The following is a 17,784-nucleotide window of genomic DNA, read 5'->3' as shown; positions in this document are numbered from 1 at the left end:
CCGGCACACAGACAGACACCTGGGTGTCAGCGGACTGCGAGCTCCTGCCCTCCTGACACGTGGAGGCCCTGCTGACTTCCTTCTGCTGCCTCAGGGGAGAATGGAGCTCGGAGCACAGCACATAGGACGGACAGGCTGCCCTGGGCAGGTCCCTCCTCTCCCTTGCCTCAGTTGGGCATGTTGCCTCCTGTGTGCTAGAGTGGGTACACAGCAATGAATCAGGCCAGGTGCCCACAGGTGGTACCTGCTTCTTACCATTGGGGGTCATGAGAACAGGCTCCCGACTCAGTCGAGTGCTCTGTCCCTCTGTCCCTACCAGCACAGGCAGAGAGGGAGGGCAGGGAGGTGGACAAGCTTCCCCAACCTCCACATCCAGATATAGTCTGGTGATGCTTGGCCTCTGACCTCCGCCCCTGGCCACTCCAGCCCGTTTTGGGGCTGGCTGAATTTGGAGGCTGGCCTCTTTGTTCAGACAAGCAGGAGGGAGGAGAAAGTTGTTTTCCAGGCAGCAAAGCTTTTAGATAAACACCATTTATCTCTCTCTCTGTTCCCTCCTGAAGGAATTGGGTTCCTTCAGAGAAGAAACTAGATCCAATGGCTGATGGTGCCCCAGGGACGGAAGTGTGGCGTGGGGTTTGGCTTGGGGAGCCGGACACTAAGGGAGGCTTTCTTTATCCAGCTGAGCACCTGCTGCCAGCCCTGGCAGGCTTGTGGCTCAGGTGACTGGGCCCTGGTGCCAGGCCATGGCCCTGCCAGCTCCCAGGCTCCAGGATGGCCTGGCCCAGCTCTTCACCCTCCCCTTGAAGAGCCACCCGTCTGCTTACCTGCCCATCAGGATCTGCCAGGAAGCTGAGAACTTCTGCTCACCTTGGGGGACCCCACCCTCTTGGAGCAGCCCTCCCTGCCCAGACCTCAAGAGCAGCCCACACCCCACACCGTCAGAGGGGAGTCAACAACTGGCTACACCCACGTTCCTTGCCCACCTAGTCAGGTAGATTCGGGAATTTCCATAGGCCCATTTTACAGAAGGAGAAACTGAAACCCAGAAAGGGCATTGGCCTGTCCAGAGCCACACAGCAGGGTGTCAAAGCTGAGACCCCTACCCCAGGCCCTGGGGCTCCCTGGGTCCTTTGGCCCCATCCCAGCACAGCTCACCGGTGTGGTGTCATCGTGAGAGCGCTGGTAGCGCTTCCAGCGGCAGCCGTAGATGCCGGTGAGGCAGGAGAGGCAGAGCTGCGGCTCATAGTACTGCAGGGGCTGGTGTCTCACCATGCTCGCGCCCGCGGCCCTGGCGCCCTGCCGTCAGGCGCCCATGGAGGCCCCCGGCTGGTCCTGGGGGAGCAAACAAAGTACTGTGAGGCAGGGGAGGGGTGGGGACCTGGCCCCAGCGCAGCAGGTGTCACTGTAGTCTAGGTCAGGGAGGGTCAGCCTCTGCTCAGAGCCCTGCCGTGGGTCCTTGTCTCTCTCGGAGTCAGAGGCCCATCCTTGCAAGTCCCCTAGGACAGTCCCCTGCCACCCACCCATGACCTAATCATCCAACAAAAATCCCCATACCTACTAGCAGTCACTCCCCCACTCCCACCCCCCAGCCCCAAGCAACCTAATCTACTTTCTGTCTCCACGGATTTGCCCATTCTGGACATTTCACATAAATGGAATCATATGATATATGGTCTTGTGCGTCTTGCTTTTTTCACTTAATGTTTTCAAGGTTCATCCATGTTATAGCATAAATCAGTACTGCATTTCTTATTATGACTGAAAATTATTTGATTGTATAGATATACCATTTTATCCACTCACCAGTTGGTAGACACTTGGGTTGTTACCACTTTTTGGTTGTTATGAATAACTCTGCTATGAACAAGTTTTTGTGTGAATGTATATTTTCATTTCTCTTGAGTAATACTTTGGGATGGGATTGCTGGGTCATACGGTAACTCTATGTTTAACTTTTTGAAGAACTGCCAAAAGCTGTTTTCCAAAGCTGTTGTACAATTTTACTTTCTCCAACTGTTATCATTATCACCCCCATTTTACAGATGAGAATTCTGAAGCACAGAAATGTTTAGCCATTTGTCAAAGGTCACACAGCAGAGCCTGGCAGTCTGGCTCCTTGTTCTAACCCAGGGGTTGGCAAACTATAACTCATAGCCAAATCCAACCAGCCACATATTTTGTGTGTGTGTGTGTGTGTGTGTGTGTGTGTACACATTTAGTTTTATCGTGACAAAGCAACCTGTATAATTTTAAGGTTTAAAACTGAGCATCATCTTCCCTTTCCAGTGAAACAAAAATTTAAAAATAAACAGGAACAAAATTACAATAGAGAATGTCAACTGCAAATAAGATCCTACAGGTTCTGCTGCTTCTCCCGTCGAGTGGCAGGGCTCAAGTCATCATTAGGAGAGAATTTTATTTTAAAAGTGTCATCTTAAACTGCAAGGATGTCCGTTAAACATCACAATTAAACATGCCAAAGGAGAAGCCATGTTGTCAAAATGCCTACTTAACCCACCCAAACATCTCAAACCCACCCTTTGCTGACCTTCTATAACCTCATTTTTTTAAGTTTTTTTTTCTTTTTTTAAACAAGAGAAAGTAGACAGATACATGTTGGTAAATGCTAACTGTCCATATTCACATAGAGACACAGTGTAATCTCTGAGCCCAATATACAGAGAAAGGAGGAAAAAAGCTAGAATTCTATGCACTAATACACAGGGGCCTAGCACCCTCCAGCTTCCAGCAGAGCTAAGGGAGCAGAAGGTTTTTTTTTTTTCCCCACAGAGCCTGGTGGTGTTGATTCCATAAAGGTTTTTTGAGACAGGAAGGGATAAAAATGAATTTGGAACAGAAAGGGGTAGAGATTCTTTTCCCACTGAATTCTGCTCAAGGTATTTCTCCCCAAAATAAGTTGTGAGCCACGGTATAAAGGAGAAAAGAGACCTCAAAAACAGGGCGACTGAGCACAAGAGGAGGAGGAAAAAGAAAAAAAAAAAGACTGCAACTTGCTCCCAGGGACTGGAGAAAATTTAAAAAGGAAGGTTGGAATCCATCAGTGTTCCATTAGTCATCTTCCCCTTCATCTTCCTCTCCTCCCTCCCCATCATCATCTTCATCACCTTCATCCTCATCCCCTTCTTCATCAATATCTTCTAATCCTTCTTCCTCTTCATCATCACCATCATCTTCTTCTCCTTCCCCTTCCTCATCATCCGTGTCCGGAATCAAGTAGTACTATAATGGATTTGGCCAAAATACCATCTTTTTTTTTTTTTTTGCGGTACGCGGGCCTCTCACTGTTGTGGCCTCTCCCGTTGCGGGAACACAGGCTCCGGACGCGCAGGCTCAGCGGCCATGGCTCACGGGCCCAGCCGCTCCGCGGCATGTGGGATCTTCCCGGACCGGGGCACGAACCCGTGTCCCCTGCATCAGCAGGCGGACTCTCAACCACTGCGCCACCAGGGAAGCCCCAAATATCATCTTTGATGACCTCTCCTAACTCATCTGCACCAGCATCAGAATGATCAGTAAACCAGGTGAAGAAGCTTTCTGGTTCCTCATGCTGTCTCTTCCTGCTGGCTTTATTCTACGTTTGAATTGAACATTTTGTCAAATCCTTTCCGGATTTCCTTTTGATTTCAGTGGACTTTGAAGATGGATCACCACTCTCATTCAGATGAAATTCTTTGGAGAGAACTTTATTTTCGAAGTGTTTTCATCAAAATAAAAATCTGTTCTGTAACCTGATTTAATATCTTCAAATTCTGTCACTTCGACTCTTGTCAAATAATGCAGCACCTCTGCAAATAATGCAGTACTCCCCAAGGAGTACAGACACTTGTGGATGGTTAACAAATGCTGTTACCCCAAAATCTGGGATTTTGGCAATCAGTTCCGACCTCTACTGAAAAAATGGTTGGCGGAGTTTGTTATATTTCTGTTCTACTTTCAAAATCTCCTCCCTGGCTTGTTCGTTAAGTCTGTCTGTTTGATTTTGCGCTTCATCAATATATTCAATTGCTTCTCGCTGTTCTTTTTCTTCCTTCGGCAAGTTCGGAGAAGCAGGCGTTTCCTCTGGCCTGGAGGCAGGAGTCAGTCTCGGTTTCTTCGGTTTCTTTGCTTGGGGTGGAAGTGAAGACTTGTGTTTGGGGGCCATGCTGGGAGAAAAGCCAAGAATCCACCCAAGGGAAGAAGCTTGTACCAGGAGCTCTGAGAACTCCAGCCACGTGTTTTTATACAGCCCACAAGATAAGAATGGTTTTTACATTTTTGAAGTAGTTGGGGGGAAAAACCAAAACAAAAATATGTTTTGATCCGTGAAAATTATACGAGAGTCAAATTTCAGAGTCTGTAAATAAAGGTTTATTGGACGCAGGCCCACTCACTCATTTATGTATTGTCTATGGCTGCTTTAAGTATAACTGCAGAGTTATGACAGAGACCATATGGCTCAGAAAGCCTAAAATACTTACTGCCCAGCCCTTTATAGGGAAAGTCTATTGACCCTGCAACCACGGGGCCACCATGGCCCCTGAACCGGTATTGTAAGTGCAGCATATGGTTGAGAAGGGAAAGGGTGCTGTGGGCACTTAACAGGTACAGGGAGGCCTGTAGGATGAGCTCCCGTCTCTAACGCCCCAGAGGCCACACCATAGGGGCACCGGGCTTCAGGCCCACCAACTACTTCCACGTCTGGGCCTTGCTCAGGGCCTCTGCCTAACACCCCCTATCTCCCCCCACTCTCCAGGTGCTAACCTCAGCACAGGGATTACAGCCTCCTGTCTGAGTGCGGAGGCGTGTTAGGAGCTTGCTGGGCACACTGACCGACCCGGAGCCTCCTAATTGCTGGGAATCGTCTGGTGCAGCCTCTGTGCCCGTGGCTCCCTGCGGAGGCATGTGGACATGGTGCAGCTGCTGGGGGCTCTCGGAGCCGTGTGGAGCCCAGGGCTTGGGGGACGGTATAGGATGGCGATGCTGCTGCAGTCAGCTTAGCACCCATGGGGTTGGGGAGGGCAGGAGTGGGGTCAGCAGGTAGGGGATCCTCTCGGCTTTACTCCTCTCTAGGAGGAGTGTGTGGGGAATTCCCTGGTGGTCCGGTGGTTAGGACTCGGCGCTTTCACGGCCAAGGGCCTGGGTTCGATCGCTAAGCTGGGAACTAAGATCCCACAAGCTGAACATTGTGGCCAAAAAAAAAAAAAATGGAAGGAGTGTGTGCTCACATATGTACTCCCACACTCACAGCCTTCCAGAGGAGGTAGAAGGCTAGAGTCCACAACCAGGGACCACGTCTCACCCTGTGAACCCCTAGATGAGGGTTTCTGCTGTCAGGTGGGCCACAACACCTGCCCCTACTTCCCCCGGAAGGGAGGAAGCAGCTAATGTGTAGAAAGGGCCCTCGATTCACCCTGCCTTGGCCAATGACTTGCCCTGTAGCCAGAGCCACTCAGGGCTCTTCCCTGAGCCTTGGTTTCAGCTTTTGTCTTGACTTCCAAAAAAGGTCAGATGACTGGGGGTTGGGGGAGGGGCAGCGGTGCCAGGAGGGCACATGGCTGCAGTGACTGAGGCACGGCAGGTAGGCATTCTGCAGGCAGGGGCCCTGCCCTCCCATTCCTTTCCCAGGACCCCCACTCCCACCCCGACTCTGGGACTGATTCCCATGTGTCCTCTGCTCCCCCACCCCCCATGAATGAGCATTACAACCCACCCAGGAATGGAATTTCCATCTCAAATCTGGAAAAGAGGGAAGTAGAGCTGCCTGCACCAGGCCTCCAGCCGGGGACTCAGCTGACTGTGGCTCTTGGAACTATTTCCCTCCCCTCACATCCCCACCATGAATTTTCACACTATTCAGAACTGCAGGGGCATCTTTGAGAGGCAAACCTCTTTTCTTTCCTCTGCATGTTCTCCTGGGGCCATCAAGATAGCCAGCGGCTCCTTGCTGTCTCCAGGGGGGTCACCCAGACCCATCATGGGCACAGTGACCGCCTCATCACCCCCAGCCTGCCTCTAACATCCCTCAAGACCCTTTTCTCAGCACACCCTTGGCCACTGCCAGGGCAGTGGCCCAGTCTCACCTCACCCCTGGATGGGGAATCCCTGCGGTGGGCCTTGCCCTGCCAATCCAAGGTCTCACCTGCAGTCAGAGTGAGTTTTTAGCAGACAAATGACCAGGATCTGGCTCCTCTAGCCTCAGCACTCCAGAACCTGCTGTCCCTTCATCTGGCTAACACCTCCTGACCCTTTGAGTCTCCGCTCAGATGTTGCCTCCTCCGGGGAGCCTCCCCTGAGCCCCAGGCTTGGTTAGAGGGCTCCCGGCATCCCTCCTTCTTCCTGGGCAGCCTGTGGGAGCACCACTGACATGCCTGCTCCCCCAGGGGATAGCCTGAGTTATTCCCACTTCCCCAGTGGCCAGGGGAGGCAGCCCTGGGGGCGCCCTGGACCACAATTCCGAGAAGGCTCGGAAGTTCCTGCTGCCCAGACCCTGAGCGGTCAGGACAAGCCCCCAGAGACCAGATTCTCCCCAGCCGCCCCCCTCCTGCCAGGGCTAATGGCATCACTTGCATCAGTTAAGTTCTCCAAGCCACCTCCCAGAGCTGCTGATATCAGCCAGGTTCCAAAGAAATCCTCAGCCTGGAGCCCCTGCCGGCTCTGGGACAAGAGAAAGCCCTCACCTCTTAGCCCGATGTTTGAGGGCCCTCCTCAGCCCAAAGTCTCATTTTCTGTCTGAATTCCTGGTCCCTGCCCCGAACCTCCACAGCCTCCTGTTTGCACAGGGAAGGGGCTTCAGGAGGGAGTCAGAAGGGAGACGGAGCGAGGGTCCGCTATGGAGTGGGTGAAGGATGCAGGGGGTGGGCATACACCTCCAGGGGACTCGCCCACCCTTACACCCTGGGAACGCACCTCACCCACTTCCCGTCTCCTCGTCCCTCCCCTGACTGGCAGGGTGCCCGGCCCTCACTGCCCCCAGACCCCGCTGCCTCAGGCCCCAGGCCTGCTCTCTTTCCTGAGAGTGGAAAGAGTCTCAGGCCAGGTGTCAGTGCCTGGACTGCAGCCTGGTCTCCTTCAACTGACTTGCGTGTGTGACCTTGGAGACTTATTTCACCTCTGAGGAATGGGCACTAGATGGAACGACACAAAAAGGACCCAAGGCTGCAATCAAAAGGAATAAAAATACTGACACGTGCTACAACGTGAATGACTCTTGAAAACATTATGCTAAGTGAAGGAAGCTAGTTACAGAAGGTGGTGTGGGAGCTTGTGGGGCAGCGCGCTGAGCACCGCACCTGTGTCAGCTCCCGATGAGAGCTGTCCAAAGTAGAGTTTGACAGTCTCCTTTTACAGGTTAGAAATATGGGCCCCAGGTGGATGGAGGAACAAACTGGGGTCCATCCAGACAATGGAATATTACTCAGCAGGAAAAAGAAATGAGCTATCAAGCCATAAAAATACATGAAGGGACCTCAAAAGCATATTGCCAAGTGACAGAAGCCAATGGGAAAAGGCTGCATACTGTACGATTTCACCATATGACATTCTGGAAAAGGGAAAACCAAGAGGTGGTAAAAAGATCAGTGGTGGGCTTCCCTGGTGGCGCAGTGGTTGAGAATCCGCCTGCTGATGCAGGGGACACGGGTTCGTGCCCCGGTCCGGGAAGATCCCACGTGCTGTGGAGTGGCTAGGCCCGTGAGCCATGGCCGCTGAGCCTGCGCATCCGGAGCCTGTGCTCCTCAACGGGAGAGGCCCCAACAGTGAGAGGCCCGCGTACCGCAAAAAAAAAAAAAAAAAAAAAAAAAAGATCAGTGGTGGCCAGGGGTTGGAGGTGGGGAGCACAGGGGATTTTTCGGGCAGTGAAACTATTCTGTATGATACTGTAATGACGGATACATGTCATTATACATTTGTCAAGCCCCAAAGAATATATAACACAAAGAGTGAACCCTAATGTAGACTACGGACTTCAGTTAATAATATTGTAGCAACACTGGCTCATCAATTATAGCAAGCGTACCCCCCTAAGATAAGACGTTAATAATAGGCAAAACCATGGGGTAGGGGAAGGAGAGTATGTAGGAACTCTGTATTTTCCGATCAATTTTTCTAAAACTGTCACCAAAAAAATCATCTATTAATTAAATACATATGTATTTAATTTAAATATCTATATCAATTGATCAATAGACAGCTGGATCAATAGATCTAGGCCTGAGAGATTACCCGATTCACCCGAGGCCAGACAGCTAAGCATGGAGAAGAGAGGATTTGAAACCAGGGCTGCCTCTAAAGCCTAGTCTTTCCATGGCACCAGCCCTAGATGGAGGGTCTGTCTTCTGCCCACGTTTCTACCGCCTTCCGTGTCCATGACAGCTGTAGCATGTGTCACTGAAAACTGCACCTCAAAGGGCCAAGTTCAATATTTTGGTTGGCAGCAGGGGCATGGACTGCGACCAAGAACTCTGGGCAGGAAAACGGACCCCCCCACATACAGTGGGTGCAGGGCTGGGGGAGACGGAGACCTGACCTCCTCCAGCAGCCTTCCCGGGGCCCAGGGAACAGGGCAGGGCGCACATGTGGAGGTGGAACCACGCCCTCCCCCTTCCCCCCCCTTCCCCCACCCCAGGCCCGTCTCCTTGGCCATGGCCGCCCTCACTGGGCCTCTACCCTAGCCCAGACTCGGGGCTGGTGGGCTGAGGCTGAGCTCAGCCACCAGCAGGCTGGGTGACCTCCACAAGCCGCTGGTCTCAGCTTTCCCGTCTGTATCATGGGATGGTGTGAACAACGTCGGATGATCTCCAAGGGCCTCTTCGGCGCTCAGCTTCTAAAAACCCTTTAGAGGTGGGGTTGCTCAAGGAGGATGGAAGGACAAATCCCACAGTCTTTGCCTGGTCTGGCGGGGAAGAGCCCCCTCCATTCCCAGGACCAATGGCTGGAAGTCAGGGGCCCGCCGTCAACTGGAGCAGTCAAGATGAGGTTGAAAGCTGCAGGAAGGCCTGCGACGAGGTTAGAGGCCAGGTCATCCTGAACCCCAGGCCAGGGCTCTGCCCCTGTCCAGGTATCTCTACCATCTTTGACAGGGACCAAGGTATAGGTAGTCACGGCCTGGATAACTCACAATGGCCCCAAACTTGACTTAGAGGGAAACCCAAGGAGTAAAAGGCACAGGGCTGTGGGGACTCCTTCCCACAGTGCTCAGGGAACATGGCCTTCGAGCCAGACCAGGGCCTCCCTGTGGTCCTTCCTCACTGCATGCCCATCCCCTGTTCCCAATGCAGGTGTGCCTGTGAAACCATCTTAGCTCTGCCATCCTCTGACCGCCTTGAGGCCTGGAAAACTCCTGCTCATCTCAGCGCAGCAGCTCCTCCTCCAGGAACTCAGCCCTGCCTGGGTCAGGGTCTCTTCTGGACCCAAAACTCCTGTGCTTCCTCTAGCCACACTGCAGGGAGGCTTCCTGGAGAGGGTGGATGTCAACAGAACTCAGAAATAAGGGAGGATTTGTAACACAAGGGGGAAAAGAAGGGGGCTCTAGGTAAGGGGACAGCACAGGGAAAGGGAGGGTGAGCAGGGCCTCTCCCAGGGCTGAGGGCTCCAGCAGCAAGTTAAGCCCCGTGTGGGTTCCATCTGGTTGTGATGGGGGTGTCTACTCCAACAGTAGCCTCCCAGCCCTCTGGGGACCCAGGGGCAGCAGGGCACCCCCGGGGCAGCTTGCCAGCTGGGCTGTTTCTCCAAACAATCGACCAAACCCAAATCCACAAAACAAATCCCTGGCCCCAGAGCTGGGGCTGGAGATGCGGGGACAGAGCTGATTCTGGGACCTCCCACTCCCAGACCATCCGATCCCACGTCCCACCCTACTGCTCTCCAGCACAGCCTCCTATGCTTAGCTTTTGAGGAACGCTCAAAGAGTCACTACATTTCCCGCTCATCAGATGGCTTAAACTGAGAGATGCAGGCTGCTACATCTCACTGTGTGGCCCTGAGCGAGTCACTCCACTTCTCTGGGCCTCAGAGAAAGCCCTAGATTCTAATGAAATCAGCAGAGAAGACAGGCAGATGTAGGGAGGAAGGAAGTCTGTCACTGAGGCAGCTGCCAGTGGGGAGAAGCTGGGGGAGGAGGTGCCGGGAAGGAGGCCTGGTGGGCCAGTGGCCCCGTCATGGCCGCTCATTCTTTGGGGGAAAAGCTACTCAGTGGCTTAGGCTGGGGCTCAACAGGAGCTGTCAAAGAATCAATCATGCCATAATTAGGGTCATTGTTAATCTCTTTCCACCGTGGTGCCAGGGCCTCCTGCTTACCCAACACTTCTGTCCCAGAAGACTTCTCATTGCTCTTCCTCTGGGGAAACTCCCAGCAGGCTTGCTTCACCCCAGTCATGGGTCCCCTTCTGTCCCTCCGGGCTGCCCTCCTGTAGGGGGCACTTCCTGCTTCTCCTTCGGGAAGGGCTGGCTTCCTCGGAACCGTGGCCTCTGGTATTATCTGTTCCGTACCCAATTTACTCATTCAGTGTATGTTTAAGAAGCCTCTGCTGTGTGCCAGGCACTGCTGGGACCTGAGAGAGATTCACCGAGAATCCGATGTGGCCCTTCCTTTCAAGGAGACAGTCTCATCGCAGCAACAGCAGCTACAATTACAACCACACTCACAGCGCTCTGCAGTGTACAAGGAGCCTCCACACACATCGTCTCACTGAAGCATGGCCCCAACTCCACGGGTAAGTACCGGATCCCCATTTTATGGACGAGGAGGTTGAGGCTGGTGGAGGGCAGGACACGTTTGCTGAGCTGCACCCTTGGTTAAGGCCCTTGGGGGACAGACCTGCATGTTTGGGGCCACAGGCTGAACGGGGATCAGGCTGAGGACCCTGCCCAGGGCCCTTGGGTTCTCTTGGCACAGAGAGGACCTCTCTTTCCCCAGGTCAGGGCTATAAGCTTGGGCTCAGCATTCACCAGGAGCAACCTTCACACTCTCTAAACCAGAGTCTTAGAATCACCTCCCCCAGGGCTCTTATAATCATGGAATCCTGGCACAATCCGACAGGGATCTTAGAACTAACCCTGGATTCCAGAATATGAAAGTCATCAAGTGTCAGCACCAGGAAAGACCTGGAGCTATTCCATCCAGCCTCCCCTCCCTGCAGAAATCCTCTGCACAGCCTCTAGTGGTGGGTCCCCGGCACAGTGGCCCCTCCCTCCCTGGAGGACCGAGTGGTTCCCTCTTTAAATGGGGACAGAAGGAAGGCCCTCCTAAGAGGAGGGGCCTGCCCCCAGCCCCCCCTCTGCCCACCAGCACTGACAGGCTCTCCCTGCAGTGAGCAAAGGGACAGGCGAGGGGCCTGGTCAGGGGAGAGACTTTCACCATCCTCTCACCCCTGGTGGACGCCCCAGCCCCTCCCAGGCACAGGAACCAGGCTGGCTTTTTCCGCTGCCTCTCCCTGGGTCTCTGGAAGGAGGGGGCCCTGAAGAGGAGGAGGAGAGGAGGAAGCTGAGTGCGGCAGAGACGTGCACTGAGCAGACTCCTCTCTGCCCAGTTTTTAGCCCCTGAGGGAACGGAGAGCAATGATTTACGTTATTTATTTATGTAAAACAGCAGAGTTATTAGACAAACAGGCTTCCCAGGCAGGCCCTGGGGATGGGAGGAGAAGCAGGTCTTGCCGTTTTAGGAATCTCCTTCTGCTTCCTTCCCCTCACACCCACCTGTCTAGCCTCACCTGCCCCTGGCCCTCCTCACGCGGCTGTGCTCCGAGCACACGGCACCTCCCAGCCTCCCCCCTCCCCCGTACCTTTGCTCATGCTGGGCCCTCTGCCACGAGAGCCCTCACCCTACCCCCCCAATCCAAATCCCAACCATCTTAATAAATGCACCCTGGACAAAGCTTGGTCTGATCCCCCCGCAGAAGCCCACTGCTTCTTCCCTTTGTTCTCGAATCACCAGGCAGAGCTCTTGAGACATGATCATAGGCCTCTGAGCACAGCGATTATCTGCTTCTGTGGCTGCCTTGCCCACCAGGCTGAGCGCTTCCCCAGGCGGAGACTTCTGATCCATTTGGCCCAGCTTTTCTGAAGAGCCACAGTATCTGCGACCCTGCGGGTGATAGGGACACGCGATACCCCAGGCCCCATCCCTGCTAGAGGAATCACTGGACGGGGGACCTGTGTTCCTGCACTGGGCCAGCACCAAGGAGGCACGCATTTATATGTCAGTCAGAAAAGCTGGTTAAATGTGCAAAGGAAGGAAAGAAAGAACCCATCAGAGCCTCTTAAACCACCCAATTGCAGGGCCACTTCGGAGCCTGTTCCCAATTCTGCCTCTGAATAATTATTAGCCTTTTCCTTATTTACAGGAAAAATTAAATTACTAAAAAAGCTCTCAAGTATTTTCTCCCACAATTTTTGAAACCTCTGCTATCTGTTCCAGGTCTAGTACAAGATGACCTCAGATTTAGCAGAGAATACTGACTTTCTCACTGCCACTTGCATCTCTCTTCATCACAGTGCTCTGTGACAAGCAGCAGCCCTGCCACTCAGGCAAGTCTGAGAACCTGGGGCCTAAGCTTCTCTTCCCCTCTTTCAGATTTCCAGGTTTCCTTTCTAAAAACCGACCTTGCCTGAATGCTGAGGAAGAAAGTCCCAGGGGTTGGCTGGTCCAGTAAACCTTGAAGGTTCATGCTCAGTCCATGATTCAAGGCCTCTAATTCCACCATTTACCATTCATTCCTTTGGCTGAAGCATCACTCACTCTGGGATTCTCTCTTAAAATACAAATCTCCCCTGGAAATGGGAGCCCATTAAACCTCCAAACTGAAGTTCAAGGAAACTTAGCTTAACGCCTGGCTCTAGAGGGGCAGTAAATCATAGGGGTTAGGAATGTGAACCCAGAGCCAGCCTGCCAAGTTTGGAACCCAGTTCTACCACTTACTAACTGAGCAGGTTCCTTAATGCCTCTAGATCTCAGTCTCCTTATCTATAAAGTGGGGATAACAATAGCACCAACCTCATGGGCTGTTGTGAGGATTGAATGATCTAATATGTGTGAGGTGCTTTAGATAAGTACCTAGTCCACTGGAGAAAGCAAGAGACAACTCTACTCAGAGTTTCTTGCTTGTAAAATGGAAAAATAATCCTTGTTTCCTCTGCCTTTTCCCATGAACTGTAGAGTACAGCTCCCGTGAGAGAGCGAACATCTTTCTAGAACCCAGTGGGCTGCTCTCTGCAGCTTCCCTCTAACTCCTTTCCCCCCACCTCCTTCCTTGCTTTTTCCTTTACCTGGAAGAAGGCACCAGTGGCTGTGAGCTGGGCTCCTGGGGGGTCCTGTCCACAGAGGTGGTGATGTCACTTCAGTGGGAGAGCTGAGGGGACAAACCCAGTCAGATTACACATCAGTCCATCCTGCCTTCTCCCCTCCCACCCGGCCCTTAGTGAGCCCCCGCCCTGTGCCCACCCCACGCTTGGTATGGGGACCAGGGATGGGTCACATCTAGTCCCTGCCCTGGGGAAGCCGCCAGGCCGGTGGGAGAGCCAAGGAGACGTACGTGATCCAGTCGTGTGCTATGAGACCCCACACAAGCACCTCCACATATGCTGCCCCCAAACCAGCCCCAAACCCAAACCCAGTACAACCCGCTGTGTGAACCACTCCTGCCCCACCAGGGCCCACAGAAACATGATCCAAGGTCCAGCCACCCTGGGGTGAAACCTGGGGCTATGCCTGGCTCCTGGGAGGCAGAGGCCCGTTCCTGCTGCCCAGGGACCTGCTTCTTTGGAGGCAGACGCCAGACCAGCTGTTCTAAAGCAGCCGCTGAGGGAGGGCTGGGTGGGCTGGAGGAGGGACCTGGGGCACCGCAATTATGTGGCTGACTTCTGACTCATGCCCCGCCTCCCCCATCACCAGCTCCTACAGCTGGCAGGGCAGCCCTCCTGCCCAGGAACTGGGAGGAGAGATGGTCCTGACAGGCCTTGGGGAGAAGGGGAGAGGGGGAGAGGGGGAGAGAGGAGGGGGTGCTGGGTCAGCACTGCAGGCTGCAGAGGGTGTCGCCACATTGCCCACTAGGGGACACTGAGGCTGGCAGGGCCTATGTCACCCAGAGAGTCAGAGTCAGAGCCAGGGTGGGACCCAGGGCAGGGGTGGCTCAGGCCTGGTGTCCAGCCCAATCCCATTCCGACATAAGAACTTTCTCCAATCTGATCGGGCCCTGGAGCCTCATACCAGCAAGAAATACAAACAAGACTCAGCCTTGGATGGGAGGGGGATAGAGGTGGACTCACAGAAGCTTGGAAATGACATCCAGCTACTGAGAGATGGACTCCTGGGGCACCCCCAGCCCTGCCTCCCTCCACTTCCAGTCCCCAGGTTTCTCACAGAGCCCTGAATGCACTGTACTTTACAGTTTATAAAACACTTATTTTCTTCATCTCCCACAAAGATCCTAAGGCCTAAGTGACAGAGGGAATAGAAATAGAGCAGGGCTAAGTGTCCATCATCGGATGAATGGATAAAGAAGATGTGGCACATGTATACAATGCAATATTACTCAGCCATAAAAAGAAACGAAATTGAGCTGTTTGTAATGAGTGGATAGACCTAGAGTCTGTCCTACAGAGTGAAGTAAGTCAGAAAGAGAGAGACAAATACCGTATGCTAACACATATATGGAATTTAAGGGGAAAAAAAGTGATGAAGAACCTAGGGGTAAGACAGGAATAAAGACACAGACCTAATAGAGAATGCACTTGAGGATACAGGGTGGGGGGAGGGTAAGCTGTGACAAAGCGAGAGAGAGGCATGGACATATATACACTACCAAACGTAAGGTAGATAGCTAGTGGGAAGCAGCTGCATAGCACAGGGAGATCAGCTCGGTGCTTTGTGACCCCCTGGAGGGGTGGGATAGGGAGGGTGGGAGGGAGGGAGATGCAAGAGGGAAGAGATATAGGAACATATGTATATGTATGACTGATTCACTTTGTTGTAAAGCAGAAACTAACACACCATTGTAAAGCAATTATACTCCAATAAAGATGTAAAAAATAAATAAATAGAGCAGGGCTTCTCAAACAAATCACCTAGAGATCTTGTTAAAAGGCAGTCCAACTCAGTAGGTCTAGGCTGGGGTCTGAGATTCTACATTTTTTTACAAGCTCCTGGGTGATACCTTGCTGCAGGTCCAGGGACCACAGTTTGAGTAGCAAGAACATAGTTGTTAATGGCATGGACACTGGGGTCAGACTGCCTAAGTTAGGATCTTGGCTCTTACTGTGTGACCTTGGGCAAGTTACTTAACCTCTCTGTGCCCCAATCTCCTTATGTATAAAACAATAATCATAATAATAAAACCTACCCCATAGGGTTGATGTGAGAATTAAATTATGTAAAATGCTTAAAATGATGATTATTTCAAATTTTTTAATGGAGTCTCTGAGAGATGGACACGTTCAGCAAGGTGGCAGAGCCAGAATTCAAACACAAATCTCTTAATGGAAACCCTGTAATAACAACTTGCCACATGTCACAGCCAGCAAGCCCTCCGCCATTAGACAGACATGGATACTGAAGCCCGGAGAGCGGCTGGGAACTGACAAGGTCACCAGAAAGTTGGTGTCGGAAATTCAAGTCCATGACCCCCAGCCTACTGCTCTTTCCATCACACCTCACTGCCCTGCAAGGAAGAAAAAGCATCACAAGTTCCCCCTGAGGGGGACCCAGCTCTGCTATCGGCCCCCACCTGGGCAGCAGCTACCCTGGAAACCAGATGTGTGTGGGAGTGGCTGGATGCGGACGCTGCCCTCATGCCCGCCGTGGCCCCAATTCCCCTGCACTCTCAGAGCCCTGCCTGCCAGGCTGGGCGAGAACAGTCTAGCATCCTCCTTCCATGGCCCAGCTCTTACATCCAGTCTGTGGCACTGCTCCGTCTCAGGATCACCCAGCCTGGGTACCAGGCAGGGCGGGATGCGGCCGGGGCCCATCTCTATCCCCACCTTGGCTTCCCAGGATGGGGCCAGTGGGAGCTTATGAGTTACTTGAAGGAAGTGCTTGGCCCCAAACAGGAAGTGGCTCTTCAGGCAGAACCCCTGACCCCCACCCCCAGGAGCTCCCCGGGGCAGGTGCCTCGGTGACAGAGTCTGGTGAAGGAAGGGAAGCTGATTGGGACCTAGCGACACATATTCAGATTTTACCTGAAACTCAAAAGCCACCACCCATCGTCTGCATTGTGAAACCCGGCCGGAGGGCTTCTCTGCTGTATGATCTTATGTACATCAGTGCCCCTCTCTGAGCCTCAGTTCCCTCGTCTGTAGGATCACGGGGCTGCACTACAAGACTGCTATAGCCTGGCCTTCCACGATGAAATAAAGGATTGGAGGACGTGAATATAGGTTTGAAATAAATGAACAAAAGCATATGTGAAAGAGATGAATGAGTGTATGCCGATACCTAGATTTAAGCTCCAGCTCTAGCGTAAGCACCGTCATGTATCTCTCACTAGCTGCAGGATAGACATCTATCTCATGGGCAAGAAGACATCCCCTGAAACACCCTTAGGTGCAGGGAAGAAGGGCTACTGCCCTGAGCCCCACACATCACAAACACACACTCACAAATAAATACATTACAGAACATACAGGAGCTTCTGTCACACAATACCCATGGGACCCACAAGCCTAATCCGCTCCCCTAACACTGCTCAGGCCTCTAAGAAACTCTTCATTTCTTGGGTTTGAAGAACAAAAGGTGATTGTGCCCAGATGAAGGTCTGAGGGTTGCACAGTGGCTGACAGGGGCAAGGGTGGGAAAGGGAGGGAAACAGGATATGCTACTGGGGGGGGACGGGAGGGATGGAGGAAGGGCACTAAGTGGCAAGAATGTTTTGCGGGGCAGACAAATTAAACTTGTCAAATCCTTTCAGAGAGCAACAACTTCTTACATAACAAAGTATCCGCTTCCCAGTAATGTTGAGCATCTTTTTTTTTTTTTTTTGGCTTTTCTCCCTGTTCCAATTTGTGGTTCTAAAAGTACTCATGAATTAGTGTGGTATTCACAATAAATGCACATGGCAGCTGAAGAACATCTTACAGTATTTAACAATTCATATTACTTGGATTAATGTAACATGAAATGAGATACTAATTCTTTTTTTTTCTTTTTGCGGTATGCAGGCCTCTCATTGTTGTGGCCTCTCCCATTGCAGAGCACAGGCTCCGGACGCACAGGCTCAGCGGCCATGGCTCACGGGCCCAGCCGCTCCGTGGCATGTGGGATCTTCCCAGACCGGGGCACGAATCTGTGTCCCCTGCATCGGCAGGCGGACTCTCAACCACTGCGCCACCAGGGAAGCCCTTTTTTTAAAAAATTTTATTTATTTTTTGGCTACATTGGGTCTTAGTTGCTGTGCGTGGGCTTTCTCTAGTTGTGGCGACCGGGTCTACTCTTTGTTGCAGTGCCTGGGCTTCTCATTGCGGTGGCTTCTCTTGTTGTGGAGCACGGGCTCTAGGCGTGCGGGCTTCAGCAGTTGTGGCACACTGGCTCAGTAGTTGTGGCTCGTGGGCTCTAGAGCACAGGCTCAGTAGTTGCAGTGCACAGGCTTAGTTGCTCTGTGGCATGTGGGATCTTCCCAGACCAGGGCTCAAACCCATGTCCCCTGCATTGGCAGGCGGATTCTTAACCACTGCACCACCAGGGAAGTCCCATGAAATGTGGTACTAATTCTTTACACTGGCAACTAGATGGACATTAATCACAACTATGAATAGTTTAATTTTTATAAAATCTTTAAAAATTTGAATTACTATATCATG

At 52.5% G+C, this 17,784-nt stretch overlaps 1 protein-coding gene and 1 pseudogene across 6 annotated transcripts in view; both read right to left on the bottom strand.

Moving 5' to 3' along the window:
• The window catches only part of GDPD5 (glycerophosphodiester phosphodiesterase domain containing 5), an 88,909-nt gene that overhangs the window by 40,784 nt on the left and 30,341 nt on the right, over positions 1-17,784 (bottom strand). For 3 of the 6 annotated variants that reach the window (XM_032640599.1, XM_032640604.1, XM_032640600.1), the window contains exons 2-3: positions 13,261-13,343; positions 1,156-1,332 (exon numbers count right to left, since the gene is read on the bottom strand). In XM_032640599.1, the coding sequence (XP_032496490.1) occupies positions 1,156-1,272 (117 nt within the window). In that variant the 5' untranslated portion in view covers positions 1,273-1,332; positions 13,261-13,343. Of the gene's footprint in view, positions 1-1,155; positions 1,333-13,260; positions 13,344-13,677; positions 13,720-17,784 lie in introns of those variants that run through there. The other 3 variants (XM_032640602.1, XM_032640601.1, XM_032640603.1) reach the window with 3 other exon arrangements.
• On the bottom strand, positions 2,397-4,162 carry LOC116758016 (annotated as a pseudogene).

Source organism: Phocoena sinus, chromosome 8 (genome assembly GCF_008692025.1).
Source record: "Phocoena sinus isolate mPhoSin1 chromosome 8, mPhoSin1.pri, whole genome shotgun sequence".
Taxonomy (NCBI): domain Eukaryota; kingdom Metazoa; phylum Chordata; class Mammalia; order Artiodactyla; family Phocoenidae; genus Phocoena; species Phocoena sinus.
The sequence above is the reverse complement of the archived record's forward strand: the minus strand, read 5'-3'. Positions and strand labels throughout refer to the sequence as shown.